The sequence below is a fragment of the Sorex fumeus genome, unplaced genomic scaffold, assembly GCF_029834395.1.
Source record: "Sorex fumeus unplaced genomic scaffold, SorFum_2.1 ptg000014l, whole genome shotgun sequence".
NCBI lineage: Eukaryota > Metazoa > Chordata > Mammalia > Eulipotyphla > Soricidae > Sorex > Sorex fumeus.
In genome coordinates this window covers 32,329,103-32,345,746 of record NW_026606071.1, presented here as the reverse complement: position 1 = coordinate 32,345,746, position 16,644 = coordinate 32,329,103, and the positions used below count along the sequence as shown (strand labels likewise).

At 34.2% G+C, this 16,644-nt stretch overlaps 2 protein-coding genes across 2 annotated transcripts in view; both read right to left on the bottom strand.

Moving 5' to 3' along the window:
- The window catches only part of VWC2L (von Willebrand factor C domain containing 2 like), a 185,253-nt gene extending 175,207 nt beyond the window's left edge, over positions 1 to 10,046 (bottom strand). The window contains exons 1-2 of the mRNA XM_056111820.1: positions 8,972 to 10,046; positions 6,132 to 6,602 (exon numbers count right to left, since the gene is read on the bottom strand). Coding sequence (XP_055967795.1) covers positions 6,132 to 6,521 — 390 coding nt within the window. The 5' untranslated portion in view covers positions 6,522 to 6,602; positions 8,972 to 10,046. The remainder of the gene's footprint in view (positions 1 to 6,131; positions 6,603 to 8,971) is intronic.
- A 383-nt stretch (positions 10,047 to 10,429) lies between these two features.
- Positions 10,430 to 16,644, bottom strand: part of SPAG16 (sperm associated antigen 16) — a 1,095,878-nt gene continuing 1,089,663 nt past the window's right edge. The window contains 1 exon segment of the mRNA XM_056111979.1: positions 10,430 to 10,605. Coding sequence (XP_055967954.1) covers positions 10,430 to 10,605 — 176 coding nt within the window.

Genomic DNA, 16,644 nt, shown 5'->3' with positions numbered 1-16,644 from the left:
TGTATTTTCATGTATTTGGTTTTCACCATCAAAAACATGTTCTTGTGTTGCTTTATTAAAAGAACAACCAATTTCCAAAAGAAATTAAAAACTCACTTCTACTGAAACACCTATACAGATTTAATGTTTCAACACTAGAGACTAATGTGGGGAGGAGAGATAAATGAGAATGTTGGAAAACCTGTCTTCCCATGAATATACCCATTACTGAGCAAGATAACTCTACACCTTAGTTTAGTGCAGAATGTGGTGGTTTCATGAATCAATTTTCCTCTTTGGTTCTTTCTTCAAGTTTTAAATATGAAATAAAAAATTTAGACTGTAAAATAGGGAGCATACTAAAGCTTGAAATTCTACTTATATATGATGTGCAGCATGAGAAAATAATAGTGCTGAACCTTTTAGAAATCAAAAAACAAAAAAGCCAGAAATCTGACCAACTGTTTTTGCCCCATGGCCAGAAAAGCACAAAGGTCAGAGCCTGCAGAGAAAAGCAAATCAGGCAAATCCCAAACCCGAATTGATGATCTTCATTGTTGACTACATAAAAGAACTTTGAAATTAAAAAGCCATGCAAAAGCAGAAATAAGAAGATTTCTTTCAGCTGGAGTATTACAACCTTCAGCATCTGACCTAAAATAAAGTCAGTGCAAAATTAAAAGTCTAAAGAAACTCCAAAGAGGCTAATTGTAGCTGAATGAGAGTTATAAAAATGCTTAAGAAAAGTAAGAAAATTCTTTGTTTTCCATCAGGAAACTCAGCATAATAACTAAGCACAGAGCCAATGCTGAGAGAGCCCATATTTTCAATCAACTCTTCTTGTAGGCAGTATTTACAATTTTATTATTTATACTCCTTATTTCTTAAAAAGTAGGCTCTAGTGTCATTTTGCCTGGGTACACATAAAAGAAAGATGAGAAACCCACTCTACAGTGACATTTATTTTAATGCAATATTACCAGAACACTGGAAAATCCAGAGTTTTCAGAAGTAATAGAGAGAAATCTGTTCTCAAAGTTTGTATTAGCAAATGTTGCAAAAGTAAACAACTTTTGTAAATAGATTTCTCCTTCCCATTAGGTGACATATGTAGATCAAATCACATTTGAATCTGATGATCTAAAAGACTGAAATAGGGACATATGTTTTGCAACTATATAGAATGAGACATAACAAATACTCGATGGTCATTATCCAACTGGGATGGAATCCAAGTTGAGCCTTGAAAAGGAAGGGCTCTGGAGGGTAATGGAGTAGAAAGTTGAAACAGTATGGAAATATGCAATCTATGAATAATGTGACAATTTTAAGGACCCAAAGAACATTCTTCATCTGACTTTGGTACTCATTTTTTCTTTATTAGTTAAAAGGAATTAAAGAAATTCTAATTTATTTATTTCATGATTTTATTATATCTGACCCATTACATCACTTCCCCAAAATATATTGCTTAACATTTCTTCTGGGGTTGGAGAGAGCTAAAATGAAAACTTAGTGTCTTGTCTCAAAGAACTTACTCTAATGGGACAGACAGGTAGTTTCACAGTATGTCAGTGTGATGGTGGCATTGTCGAAGAGCTTAGGTTCTGCAAACAGGCATTCTGGATTTGAAACCTAGTGCTTGTCTTAGAGCTGTACAATGTTGCACACACTACTCACACTACTTACATTTTGTTTTTTTTCATTTCCATATCTGCAGAACAGTTCTAATTAAGGTATAATATTTCATAGTGTTATTATGAAATGAAATGTGTTATAATACACATAAAGGTCTTAACAGTGTTAGCTATGATTATAGTTCTTGTTATAATGGTTATAATGTTATATCGTTATGCTTTCATACTGGTTGTATAGTGGTTTCATGGTACTTTTTATGTGATGCTGTGGGGACATATAATAGAAAAAAATACCATGTCTGGAAAACATTGAGAAGATAGTCTGCAGGCTTTTCTGTTGAGATAAGATGTAAACAATTCTGAAGTAGTCTATGTAGGTAGACTTATACAGTGGATAATAGTGAAAGTATTTCCTTTTTGTAATAAAACATGGAGGCACACAGAGAAGTCAGTGAAGGTTTGATATACTGCAACGAATTATAGAATCTAACCTCTATTAGACATTTTCAATTTTTATATTAGCTTGTCCTGATGTTTTTGTCATTATGCATCATCATTATCTTATTCTTTGTTTTGCAACAGTCAAACTTCAACAGCCATTATTTTCTCTTCACCTATTATAAACTTAGCTGCAAGGCAATCTTGCTCAGAAAGCATATTATACTATTTTAGTTTTATGCAAAATAACCTGCTATTTATTTATTATTCTTTGAACCATATACATATTTTGGCTCAATATTCAGTTTTTTCTGCTTCATTGTCTAATTATATGCATATGTGTATATACATATGTACATATATACAAATTCTCTATTATTAGAAGACCATTTTAGTAGGATCCAGCTTTCTATTATTCTCAGTGTTCAACATCTTTGCAGATTTTATTCATCCCAATGTTGATTTTATTCAAGTAGTGTCCTCTTTGGAATTTTAATCTCTCCAGATCAATATTAATTACTTCATTAAGAAGAGTCTTAGCTTTGGCCACCATAAAGGAAAAAAATGTTTTATTAAATATCACACAACTTTAATGAGCATTGATATCATAATTCCTCATGTTGAGGTTCAGAATCATGTATGTTAATGTTTCCCCTTATCGTCTCCACATTATTCATGCCATTTTATGATTAGCTTTTCCTTCTAGTACATCTATAGTATCATATACTAATGGTTCAACAAATTCATATTGGACATATATTCTATGTAAAAGTCTTCAATAATATGATCTCTTTAATAATATGTGGACTTTATTATGCAAAAACTCTATAATCTTAAGCATGTAGTTAGTTGGGGTTTTTTTGTCCTCCTCAATTTTATTTTATTAAAATATCTTGAGTTACAAAGTTAGTCATAGATTTTTTTTTTCTTTTTGGGTCACACCTGGCAATGCATTATTCCAATTCAGGGCTACTCCTGAATTACTCCTGGGAGTTCTCAGAGGACCATATAGGATGCTGGGAATCGAACCCGTGTTGGCTACTTACAAGGCAAATGCCCTACCTGCGGTGCTATTGCTCCAGTCCCCATAACTTGGTTTTTGAAAAGACATAGTTACTTGTCTTTTGCAAGCTGAATTAGAAAAAAAATTGTGTGGGCCCTTTCTGGTTGATAATCTTTTTTTTTTTTCTTTTTGGGTCACACTCACCTATGCACAAGGGTTATATACACAAGAGTTAACTCCTGGTTCTGCAGTCAGGAATTACTCCTGGCGATGCACAGGTGACCATATGGGATAGTGGGAATTGAGTCCAGGTCGACCGTGTGCAAGGCAAACGCCCTAAACGCTGTGATATTGCTCCAGTCCCATGGTTGATATTCTTGTGTATATAATTCATAGAGATAGGCAAGACACTTTTTAAAACATATTGATTTTTTTAAAATTTAATAATGTTTAAAGTTAAGCTTTTTAAAAATAAAACATAGTAGAAATATAGAGAATTTAGATTTTAGAGTAAATTCCTGGACTTTAGGACTTAGAAGGATATAACATCCATTCATTCAATATTGTGTACTAATAACCACAGTGTTGCTAGCATCATATAAAATATCTCATTAAATCTTTCTAATATCTCTTTCCAAGAGAAGTAATTATTATAGTTATTTTGTAGCAAATATACTCAAAAAGCTTAAGAGCTTCCCAAACTCTTATATCCAAGTGAAGCATTTAGAATTTAATTTAGTTCTGACTCTAGTAGCAAAATGATTATGCAGAGTTTATTGTTAGAATGACAATATTTAAAAACATACAAATAATGATGGTTTTGAATGAGTAATAAACTGCCTTTTTCCCAGTACCTATCTCTATTTAGTTTGCCCTAGACAATCTTCAAACTGTTGTTATGTAAATATGAATGTGTGAAAGTTATGCATGTAGATATATATATATATTTACTGTAGTATGAACCTGTTGTTAGACTAAGTTATGGAATTTTTACATTTTTAATATATCTATCTATTGCTTTATATGGTAGAAGCACTGTCCTCCTGTTGTTCATCAATTTGCTTGAGCAGGCCCAGTAACATCTCCATTGTGAGATTTGTTGTTACTATGTTTGGCATATCAAACACACCATGGGTAGCTTGCCAGGCTTTGCCATGCGGGTGAGATACTCTCGGTAGCTTGCCGGGCTCTCCGAGAGGGGCAGAGGAATCGAACTCAGGTCGGCCAAGTTGGCCACGTGCAAGGCAAACGACCTACTGCTGTGCTATTGCTCCAGCCCTCTTAATATGGTAAAATAGTTAATGACATATGTAATAAAACAGAATATACAATGTATAATAGCATACTTAGTTCCTGAATTGAAATGTTAATATTTCTTTATTATCAATTAATTAATTAATTAAAACTTATGTAAATTTTATCCTTTTAAAAAACATTTTGAGCCATACATGGTGTTGCTCAAAGCTCATTTCTGGCGTTGCACTCAGGGATCACTCCTGGTTGAGTATAGGGTACAATATCTGGTGTCAGTGATTGCACCCTGGTCTTCCACATGCAAGGCAAGTACCCTACCAGCTGTACTGTCTCTCTATCCCCCACATTTTAAAATTTTTCCTTTAGCTTTGGCTAGACTATGAGATACTGTCAGTAGATGCTATTAAAAATATTTTTATTTTATTTTAGAAAAATTCCTATGCTTTTGAGAGAAACTTGATATCAGAACCATATCTAGAACCATATGAATGATTCAATATAAACCCAAAAGTAAATATGCTAAATTAATAACAAAATGTACTCAATAATTAAATAATTGATACATTTTCAATGCTTTTATCTATTATTTGGCACAGTAATGTCAATTTTACTGTTCTCTCAAGTGCCTTATTAATATTGTGTAAAACTTTAATAATGCATGATAGGAAAAGTCTAGAATAGTATTTAAGTTTAAGAAATTTGAATGTGATAATTATAATTAAATTTCCCCCCATATTTTAGAAAATCAAGTTAAATGACCTTTTCGTAAAAAAAAATGGTTTGCACCCATAAACTAGAATGATCATTATCAGCTAAAAGTTTTTTTCAGCATACTGAATTCTTCCACCACTCTATCCTGGTAAAGTATAAAGTTGTTTACGTACTTATAACAGATTAATCTTCTCCCAAAATGTAGATGTATCTATGTATTCTTCCACTTATCCGATTCTGAGTACCTTGTTACAAAACTTGGATAGATAAAATGAAAACCTTTTTTATGAAGTTATTAGTAGGACAGACACTTCAAGACTCAAACTTCCATTACTTTTAAGGAGGGCATTTTGATATATTAATAGATACCTTTAGGGTTCAGATCTGGCCTTGCAGGACATTCTAATTAAATCTAGCCATTGGAGAAAAAAGACTTCATGAAGAGATAAAAATGAACTACCAGTTACTTGGAAATATGATACCAACATAAAATAAAGACTAAGGAAAACTATGGATACTGAAAAAATGGTTTGTACTACATTTTATAAGGGTTTTGATTTTTAAAAAAGCAGTTTCCTCTGTGTTATTGGCTATAAGTAAAACAAAAAAATATGTATAAGCAGAAAACAGAATGGAAACCATGATCTACAACAAGAAGGTTCAGTGCATATCCTTGATATAAAAACCAGAGCTCAAGTACACATCTGTAATGCTTGCATTTTCAACCACTAAAGATACCTTTTATATCTGTAGGCTAACTGTAGGCTTATAAACCACATACACACACACTCTGAATATTTAAACATTTAAACAACACAGTCTGTAAACAAAGTTGTTTTCTTACCACCAAATTTGTAATAGCAGAGTATTTAAGGACAAGAATAGAAGGTTAAGTATATCCCCAAATATGTCTGAAGTCAAAAGTTTGCATGAACTTCTATAGATACTGTCAATTGTTGATTTAAATGTTATTTAGGTTAATTGGAATCATCATATTGTTGCAAAATTAAAAGAACATTAAGAGTTGTTTCCATATCTAAATTAAAATTGCTAACCTACTATGAGTGTGATGTATAAAGTTAGAATTCAGTAAATATAGCGACTCATACCTTAAATTCTTCTAAGATTTTGTAATTTTTCCCATGATACTCGCAAAAGTTTTTCACTTCTTTGCACTCAGGGCAGCAGCCATTGTGTTCCACTTTAGTACACTTTGGGTGAATTTTAGGACATTCTGGCTGGTCACAAACAGGTCCATCCAGAGCACAGACACATGGACAGTTGGAATGCCCTGGGAAAAATCGTTCTCCCAACTTGTATACAAAACCGCTGTCATCCACACACCCTTTCCCTCGGTAGTCATCAAAGATTAGATTGTCATTACTGGAGTTCTGATCACTTTCATCAGCAGGATAGTCTTCATGACTGATGGCAGCAGAAGTAACTAATCCAGGGATGACCAACAGAAGTATGCAAGCTTCATGAATATGAAGAGCCATTCCCCTCCTCAAAGGCTTCTGAATGTGCTCCTAATATTAAATATACTCAGCTCCTTCCATGGGAAATACAAGAAGGGTAGGCTGAAAAAATATTTCAAAATAGTAGTTTTAAATACATAGATAAGACATATATTCATTTAAGCCCATATTCTTAATCTGTTTTTTGGGAACCTACTTGCAAGATACAAAGACCACAAATAGATTAATTTCATGCTACTACCTATACTTTATTGTGAAGTTCATGAGATTTGACCCTTGACAACATATGAAGTTATTTCATCTCAGAATCTTCAGTTTAAGTTTGTTTCAAAGTTTCAAAGAGCTGGATTTGTATAAATTCTGAGAGGTTTTCCTGAGTCTCAAAAGGTAGTTCACATGTAGTTCCAAGATCAAAAATATACAAGTTTACATTTTCTTTAAGCTGGACTAGTCAGTATTTGAGTATCTACATGTATATGTGTATATATACACATACTATGAGTACTGTAAATTAAACATATATGTTTATACTGTGAGTAAACTGAGTAAATATATATATATATACATACTATGGTATGTAAATCATATGTAAAAAATCTCAGGAGATCAAGAGAAAAATTATGATTCTAAAAGAAGAGAAGAAAACTAGAAATTAAATGTGAATTATAATTGAGATGAACTTATAAAATGGCACTTTTACTTGTTTATGTCCATAATTGGCGAATAATAGACCATGGTTTATTTTTACTTGTTTATGTCCATAATTGGTAAATAATAGACCATAAAACATGGTTTACTTATTTCAGTCCACAAAAATATTTTTTCTTAACTAAGTTTCAAATTTAAAATAGTACAAATATTCCACAGACAATAAAATAAATAAAAATTTAAATTATAAATAAGTGAGCTCCATATAGTGAAAAGGATTTGTTAAATAAATATATATTGTTGTCCATACTTAGGTTTTACATAGGAAGTAAGCTCCTAGTGGGCAGGAAAGATCTATCTGTGAATTTTTTTTTGATAGCAGCTAGAAGCTATCATGTGCATAATACTTTTATATATAATAAATATTATTCATACCAATTTGAAGATACACATATATATTGAAATATTTATATTTATGATATTTTTACAAAAACACCAGTGTAAAACTTCTCATCAGAATTTATTAAAACAGCAAAGAGCTGTTGCCACAAAAACTAAACCATATTGATTTGGTGGCACTGACTCCTATAAACTTCACTTAGAATTAGTGCTTGGTGTAAGTGTTGGTAGTAAGCTTTTATTTAAATGCTTAGAGTGACTGATTCATACAAAGGCTCTGGGAAAACTGACTTTAGGGAGGAATATATAAGAAAAATGCTGCCAAATAGTTCATTTGTCTAAATGGTATTGGCTTTATGACAATATCACTAGAATTATATATAGGGCTTTTCAGGTTATTTATAAATTATAACCATTGGTTCATTTTCAGAGTATAAAGTTAATAATAAGCCATATTGTCAGTCTAATATGACAATTTTAAATAAAATTAAAATGGCAATAGGAAACTTCAAGAACTATCATATTTGCATTTTAAGTTAGATATGCAAATCCTAGCAATAGAAAAATGGAAGGTAATACATTTATACTTTCCTTCAAGGGAAAACTGATATCTGATATTAAGATGCTTTTTTGGGTGAATAAAGAAAAGGAGATGTGTTTTCTTTTAAACTATGTCAAAAATAATGAGTCATGACAGAACAAAAAATGCAAACCTATAATTCTACTTGAGAAGCTGGAAGCTCCCTTGATAAAGCATCTCTCCCTATATATTACTACAGAAGCCACAAACATAATAGAAGCTTCTTTAAAAGCATATATATTTCCAAAATTAAAGCACACACTTATAAATTTCATATTTAGAAAGTTTTGTCTCAGAAGAAAAAAGGATCTATTGTGCTTCCACATAGTATTCCAGTAGCATCTGTCAATACATGCAACATAAGCCAGATAAAACACACACATCATTCTGCTTCAAAAGGAAAGACAAAAATTATCTCTTTGAAAGCTACAGGTAGGCATTAATATGACAGGTAACAGTAAATGTAAACTTAAAGGTAAAAGAGTGGCTTGATATACACTTTATATACACATTAAGTGCTTTTGATATATGAAATACATTGTAAAATCTGCATAGAGGAAACAAGGTTTTCTTTTCAGTATAACAAAGTTCTTAGGCTATTTTAAAAAATATTTCACAATCTCATAATTTAACTACTCTATTGCAGTTTGACAATATGTAAGAGGAGAAAATTATAGAGTATCATCTGAAAATCTTAAATAAGTAACCAAACATTGTTAAACTGAGGATTACTTTTCAGCTAAACTTTAACCCCCCCAACCCCTTATAGCCACACATGATTTTAAATGACTGCACCTATTTTTTTGAGAAAACAAACACAACTCATGTCACAAGACACACTTACCTAATCACTCTGGAGGTTAATGGTGGTGGTGGGGGTCATATACCAGTATGAATCAAAAACCAGGTATTTTAAAGAAAATAGTTCCTTTTTAATTATCCAAAGAATACATTTTCAGGCATGAATTAAAGGTAATCCATTCTCTCTACCTCCCATTTCAAAACACAGTCAAGAAGCAGTCTCCCGCCCTTCCAGAGAGAAACACAGCAGATACATATAAGAAATAAGCTTTGGACCCGTCTTCAGAATTCAAAGCAAGAAGCAGTGCTGGTTCTGTAGAAATCCAAACCCCAGTAGAAGAATCATGTTGAACTTATTTTTACCATTCTCCAAGATCCTTTTATGAAATTTCCCAGCTGATTACGCCTCATCCACACATGAGTTCACTTACACAGTGTTTGCTACGGCAGTAGAGGTGATTTGGCTAGGCTCTGAGGATCACAAACAGCAAAAGCATGCTGTAGCTTAAAGCCCACTCCGTCGGCAGTACCATCAGCATCATCCACAGTATGTTGCTTGAGTCCCCTCTTACGCACCAGAATATACTAACTGTGGACGTGAAGGAAACGAACAACTTTAGCTGGGTTTCTGCATCAGTGAGAGCAGTTTGCAGACTGCTGATTTGGAGCTCATTCTGCCGGCAGCCGGGAATTCCTCAGCACCACGGACAGCGCCAACAACTGGCTTCTGAGCCCAGCCGTGTTGAAATCCCGGAGCTGCCGCTTTAGACCAGGCAGAGTGGTCTGTAAGCAGTAGCACTTTATACAGAGAAGCGTTAGGAGCGGGAAAGGCAATCTGCATGCAAGATACTTATTTGCATCGAAATTGCAAAAAAAAAAAAATTGTAATTATACCAAAGGCATTCTCAGATGGGTTGCAGAGATGAAAGTTCCAGAAGAGTCGAGTCTGTCATTTATATTTAAGCCACCTGCAGTCTCCTCTGATTATTATTAGTAGATTAAGAATAATTATAGTCAAATAATTTGTGGAAATGTAAGCTGCAATATATATCTTCCCCTTTGGGTAGAGAAAGACTTTCCCGATGCTACATCATTAAACTTCTGATTTTCCTGCAGCTTGGATTTGATATATTTTTTTTAAGTAGGCGGGTTCTCCTGCAGTTTGTTCTCTAACATTCAAAATCAATCTCTTGTAATTCATCTAGTCTGTCATTAGGCGTCATTGTAAAGCTGTTTCTTCCAAAGCCCTAGCAAAGATGCGCTCTCTAAATTCTTATCAAAATTAAAAAGAAAGAATGAAACCCCAGACACAAATAAATGAGCAGAAAGTTATTTTTATTGATGATAGTAGAAGAACTAAAACAGATGCTCAAAGCAGGTTTCAAAGCAAATTGTAAATGTTACTGTTGGCATATTTAACCAGATACTCACTGGTCTAGGACTACATAAAGCATTTTCAAGCCTTAAAAGGCATGTCTTCTGCAGTGGGATACGATGACCATCAAACCCACAATCGAACAGTACCGTCAGAGTCTCCGGAAAACATATTCTCTCCATCACGAGAAAACACGACTGTGTGAGCCTCACTTTCATGGCCCATCAATTTGTGAATTTCCCCTGATTTAAGATCCAGCAAATGGATAACCCCAGTGCTGCTTGCCTGAGCTAAAGCTTGACCTGGGGGGGGGGGGGGGGGGAGGGGAGGCGGGGAGGAGAGGACAGACGGACAGAGAGACAGAGAATGAATCAAAGTTTAATTTCAAGAACTTACAGCTTGTAAGTAATATAAATTCTACTTTGTTCAAATTGTGATTCAACAGACTGATTTTATGGTTGATATCAGTCATTAAATATGAATTTGTCTTTGAGTAAAAATTTAGAAACAATGAGTAAAATAATTTTAAATAAAGAGTGCAACCTAATATTTTACCTATACTACATGAAGAGCAAGCAAATGCTCTGATCATCTGTATATTGCAGATTAATAAACAATTTTGGAAAGAAAAATGAATGTAAGTGAATGATGCAGATTTTTTCAAGTAAGTTATATATGAAAATGTATTACAAAGTTTAGGTTTCAAAATTTAACACTAGCAAAAATTTTAAATATAGGTGTTATATGCATATATTATATATAGGATTAGTAATTTATACTTTAAAATTAATACTGAATTTTTAGCAATTATGCTAAATTACCAAGTAAAAATAATATACCTTTCAAGATGACCAAGGTATTTACATTCTAAAGTGCAAAATTTTGTTACAGTTTTTGTAACATTACAGACAAATTTAGCAGAATTTTCTCATAATTCTTATATTCTATAGCTTTGAGTGAACAGTTTCCTTAGTCAAACACAAATCAACAATCCCGTTCTAACCAAACTATGAGGGAATTTAGAATTTAGTGACAGCCTTAGAGCTTGAATATGTAAACATCGTGTGTAGGACAAATAAGTATGATATTAGTACTATCTCCAGGACTTTTATTTATGCCTAGAGTACATATAATCAATTTAATAATAAGATTTTAAATTATTTAAATTCAGCTCTTACATAATACATTTATTACTTTGTTGATAACTTGAAATAAATCTTACAATAATATAATGCTAAAGAATATGCCAACTCCATGTTCTTTAGACCAATCTCTGGAGATCAAGATTGAAAAGCTTAGAGTAATAAGTAACTTGCTCAAGATAGCACAATAGCCATGAAACGGGTTACCATTTAGTCATAGGTAATTTGAAACCAGAGCCTGAACTTTCAGATATTAAATTTCTCACAGTCTGCATAATATTGTTATCATTGATAACTTTGTGGTTGATGTTTAGCGCATGACATATTGTGAAAACAGTTTTTGCCCATTTGACAGTAAAATTTCTCTGATCATATCACTACAAAGTCACAGTGAAATATTTGGTTAGAAATTATATTTCAAATTGTCAATAATACTGTTAAAACCGAGTAAAGTTATAAAAGTTAAGCTAACCATGATAAATAGAGCCTATTTGCAAACCTTTATAACTACTGAGCTTCTTCATCTAGAACAAAGCCTGACACAGCAAAGATCTTTAGGATGGATTAGAGTGTCCGAAGCAGCAGATGTGAATATTTATTATAAAACCTCTTCTACCAAGTCTTTGCTGACAGAAGCATTACATATGGATTCCACTTCCAGTATCACTCCATAGACAATTACTGTTTGTGTCTTTCCTAAGAATCAAATATGAAACATGTATTCTTTATACAATACCTAGGAGAGAGTGAATAGTATTTCCTATTTTGGGAGCCAAACTAAATCAGTCTCATGAGCAAAATTTAACATTAACTTATCATTTTTGTTGAAGTGACGTCTTTACAAATGTTAATTGAAAATATTTATGAAGGCATTTGCAAATTTCTGAAAACTGCAATAAAATAGAGATCATAACACTGGAATCAATGATAGGATTATATCATTCAGCAGCATGCTGCCTAAGGTGCTTTAAAAATTTGCCTTTGCTAGAAGGAATTTGAGTCAGCAAGTTTCTAGTGAGTTTTTCAGGCATACTTAAACCCATTTTCAGAAGATTCAGAAGAAAGCTATGTATAAATTATATATATTAACAAATAAAATTTAACATATAAATTTTATATGTTATAAATTTACATTTTATAAATTTACATTTGTTTTTAGAATTAATGTATGTTGGATAATTGCATGCCATACAGCACAAGATCTAAATTTTACTTTTGCTGGGATTGAGATGTTGATGTCTTTCTAGATTAGAAAAACTCCAAAATTACTTTTCAGGATGTGTCAATTGCTATATTCATATCGAGTTGATGTATGAGGGAGATACACTCTCAGACAGAATCACAGTACAATTATGTGCAACATTTCTAGAAAGTAGAGAATTTATAGATACGTGGTAGGAATCTTTTCAAATATCCTGGTTATTGACAGTGAAATAATCCACAATATTCTCACTGTCAGTGACATAATGAAAAATAGATTTATATATACTAAAATTTGGTTAATAGAATAAAAATGTAGCAGAAATAAATTTTTAAATAGTACCATGAGAATTTATGTATAACCTTATGTATTAAATCTAAAAGCAAATATGCATCTTGAAAATGTAAAGCAAAAATGATCATTGTATTTCTACTTAAAATATTTTATTAAATATTGTAGAAACAAAATATAACCAAAATAATAATCTCACATTACATAATTCCTGACCAAAGATTGCATTCATCTGGGGAACATAAAGTGACAAAAGAGGAGACTAACACCCAAGAATAGCAGAGATAAGTAACAGGAGTTTACACCATGCTTGGAGGCCAGCTGCACATGCTAGGGGAAAAGGCAGCTCAGATAGAGAAGGGAGCAACAAATAAAGGTGTTGGGAGGATCCTCCCAGGATGGGAGATGCGTGCTGAGAGTACACTTTAGAACGAACATGATTGCCACTCAGTGCCTCTTTTGAAAACCACAGCACCCAAAAGGAGAGAAAGAACAAAGGGGGAATGCCCTGCCACAGAGGCAGGGTGGGATGGTGGGGGGACAGGGGTTAGGAGGGACACTGGGATCAGTGGTGGTAGAGAATGGACACTGGTAGAGGGAAGGGTATTTGATCATTGTATAACTGAAACTCAAGCACAAAAATTTGTAAATCTACAACTGTAGCTCATGGTGTTTCACTAATAAAAATCTAAAAAATAAATAAATAAATAAATAAAATGTTATTTAGTATAGTATTTTAATTGTAAATCAGAATTATGAATGCAAAATTCTACAAATGTATAATGGATTAAAAATATTTGACTGAATTTAATACTCACTAATTTAAAATTAACAACCAAAGTGATTTATTATGATATTTTTAAAAAAGAAATATAAATATTTGAAAATAAATGATATAAAAATGTCTTGCTTCTTTTTCTGGGTTAATATATGTTGTTTTGATGCTCGACTTTTCACAAGAAAATATATGTCCTCAGTAGAAGATTGACATCATTTTGTAATTATTATACTTTTACATGAATAAATCAGTATATATCAAAAGTGATTATCATGATCTCTTTATTCACACATCTATAAAAATTAATATTTTATAATTTTTTATAATAACAACCCGCCCCGAGTAGAGCTCTGGCAGCTGAAGACCTCGGAACCAGCCACAAACATGCTGAGACCACTCTCCACATGCATGAAGGTACCAGCAGAGGAACAAAGGCATGCGGGTCCTAGGGCTGAGATCTCCAGCCTGCTCAGATTGGGGCTGAGCATCCTCCACCCAGATCCTCCGTCCTCCAGTAGGCAGGGGTCACACCCACCAACTGACCCCCAGTGCCATGTAATCCCATCAACGGCCAAGACCCAGAGATTTTAAAACCCAGCTCCCGGAAGCATGTGGCTGCATTCGCTGCCATTAGACATCTTATTATATCATTCTTACTTTGGACAACCTGGCAGGCTACTGAATGTAACCTGCCCATATGGCAGAGTCTGGCAAACTCCCCGTGGCATATGTCAAAAATCAGTAACAATGATGAGTCTCATTCTCCTAACCCTGAAAGAGCCTTGAATGTGGTACTTTTTAGAATCTCAGGGCTAGGACGGAGGAGACGTTACTGGTGCCTGCTCGAGGCAATCAATGAACAACAGGATGATCATGATCATGATAAAAATTAATATTTATTCCTACCAAAACTTCAATGTATTTTCTTATTGGTTAAATCAGTATTTTTTTAGTTGGCCAATAGAATTTTAATGAAAATATTCTGCTGCTATGCACTTTACCCTATTAAATGGATATATTAACTTCTTTTAACTTAAAAAATAGGCACCCAGATTATATGTCCTTCACTCCTGGAAGGGAGCATAATGTGATGCTTGCCATAACCATGCTGCCGGACCCTACACCAGGCTATTTCACTGAGGGGAGGGCCACGGTGGGGGTGATGAGAGCCCTCCCCATCCCAAGGAACCCAGCCCCGGCAGCTGAAAACCTCCAAAACTCAACAACTGCCATGCTCATGGTTTCTCTCCACACGCTTGGGCTGATCCTCACCCACGAGTGAACCTTTTCATGGACCTTCATAGGATACCCCTACCCATACTCCATGGGTACTGCACCAGATTTGATGGGATTCGAAGTAAGAGGCAAACAACCTTAGAGGGAAATATTATATTATTTTGGTTCTGCTTTGGGGCAGGGACTGGGTTTGGGGATGGAAACACCTGAAATATGGTGGTGGGAAGGTGTAATGGTGCTGGGATCGGTGTTTGAAAATTAAATGGGATCAAATATTGTGACCTACTTTATAAAATTAAAAACATAAAAAATAGGCACCCAATTTTGCCTACTCTTAAAGTATTGTCTTTATATTAACTATGGCATTTTTCATTTTCATTTCATCATCCTGTTAATCGTCGATTGCCTCGAGCAGGCCCCAGTAACGTCTCTTTCATCCTAGCCCTGAGATTGTATTCACGGCTCTTTAGGAGAATGAGACCCATCATTGTTACTGGTATTTGGCATATTTGGTAGGCCACGGGGAGTTTGCCAGACTCTGCCCTGTGGGCAGGCTACATTCGATAGCCTGCAAGTTTGTCCAAAGTAGGAATGAGATAATAAGATGTCATAAAAAGATGTCCTGATAAGATGTTGCGCGGCCGCATTTGCGGCCGCGCGGTTCCGGGAGTTGTATTTTATAGTCTCTGAGTCTTGGCCGTTGATGGGATTACACGGCGCCAGGGGACCAGGTGGTGGGTGTGACCCCCGCCTGCTGGAATTTGGAGGATCTGGGTGGAAGATGCTCGACTCCAAATCGAGTAGGCTTGGAGGTCTCGGCCCCGGAACCTGCGTGGCTTTGTCCCTCTGCCAGTACCTTCATGTGTGCGGAGAGTGGTCTCAGCATGGTGGTGGCTGGTCCTGGAGGTCTTCGGCTGCCGTAGCCCTGGTCGGGGCGGGGAGGAAAGCTCAACCCGCTCCCCTCCAAGGGACTCCGGGAAGGAACACCCAGGCGTGGGGGCAGAGACTATGGCATTGACCTTTAAAATTAGTGTCTCAAATTTGAGTTTCATAAACACATTTCATAAGATGATTTAGCTACTTTATATTTAAAAGTAAAAATTTGAAAATATAGGGCTTGGGAGCCAGAGAAATAGTGCAGTGGACAGGGTGCTTGTCTCGCATGTTGCTTAACTGGGTTTGACTTACAGCACCTCATATGGTCCCCTGATCCCCAGGAGTGATCCCAGAGCATAGAGCCAGGAATGTTCCCTGAGCACTGCTGGGTGTGACCTCCAAGTCAAGAAAATACATATGCAGGACTATAATATCTTGAACAGAAGTCTCAATTTCATTTGAGATAAAAACTCAAATATTTGAATATACTTACCAACTTAAGCAACATTAGCAACAGAAATCTTAAAGAAGTGTATAGGCTGAATTAATCCATGAAAATCAAGCAATAATTTTTTATGGGTAATTGCTTGAGAAAACCGACATAAATTGGAAATTCAATCTCATATTTAAATGGTCAAATAAAATACTGGTCATTTTTAAAATAATTTTAGATATGTAAAATTTTAGTAAAGCATTTAATAAAGCATTTAGTAAAGGTAGTAAATCATTTAAAAATAATTTTAGATATGTGAAATTTCAATTTAATTTTGAGATTAAACATCTTATATAGGCAAAAGTTGGATCTTAAACTTTTCAA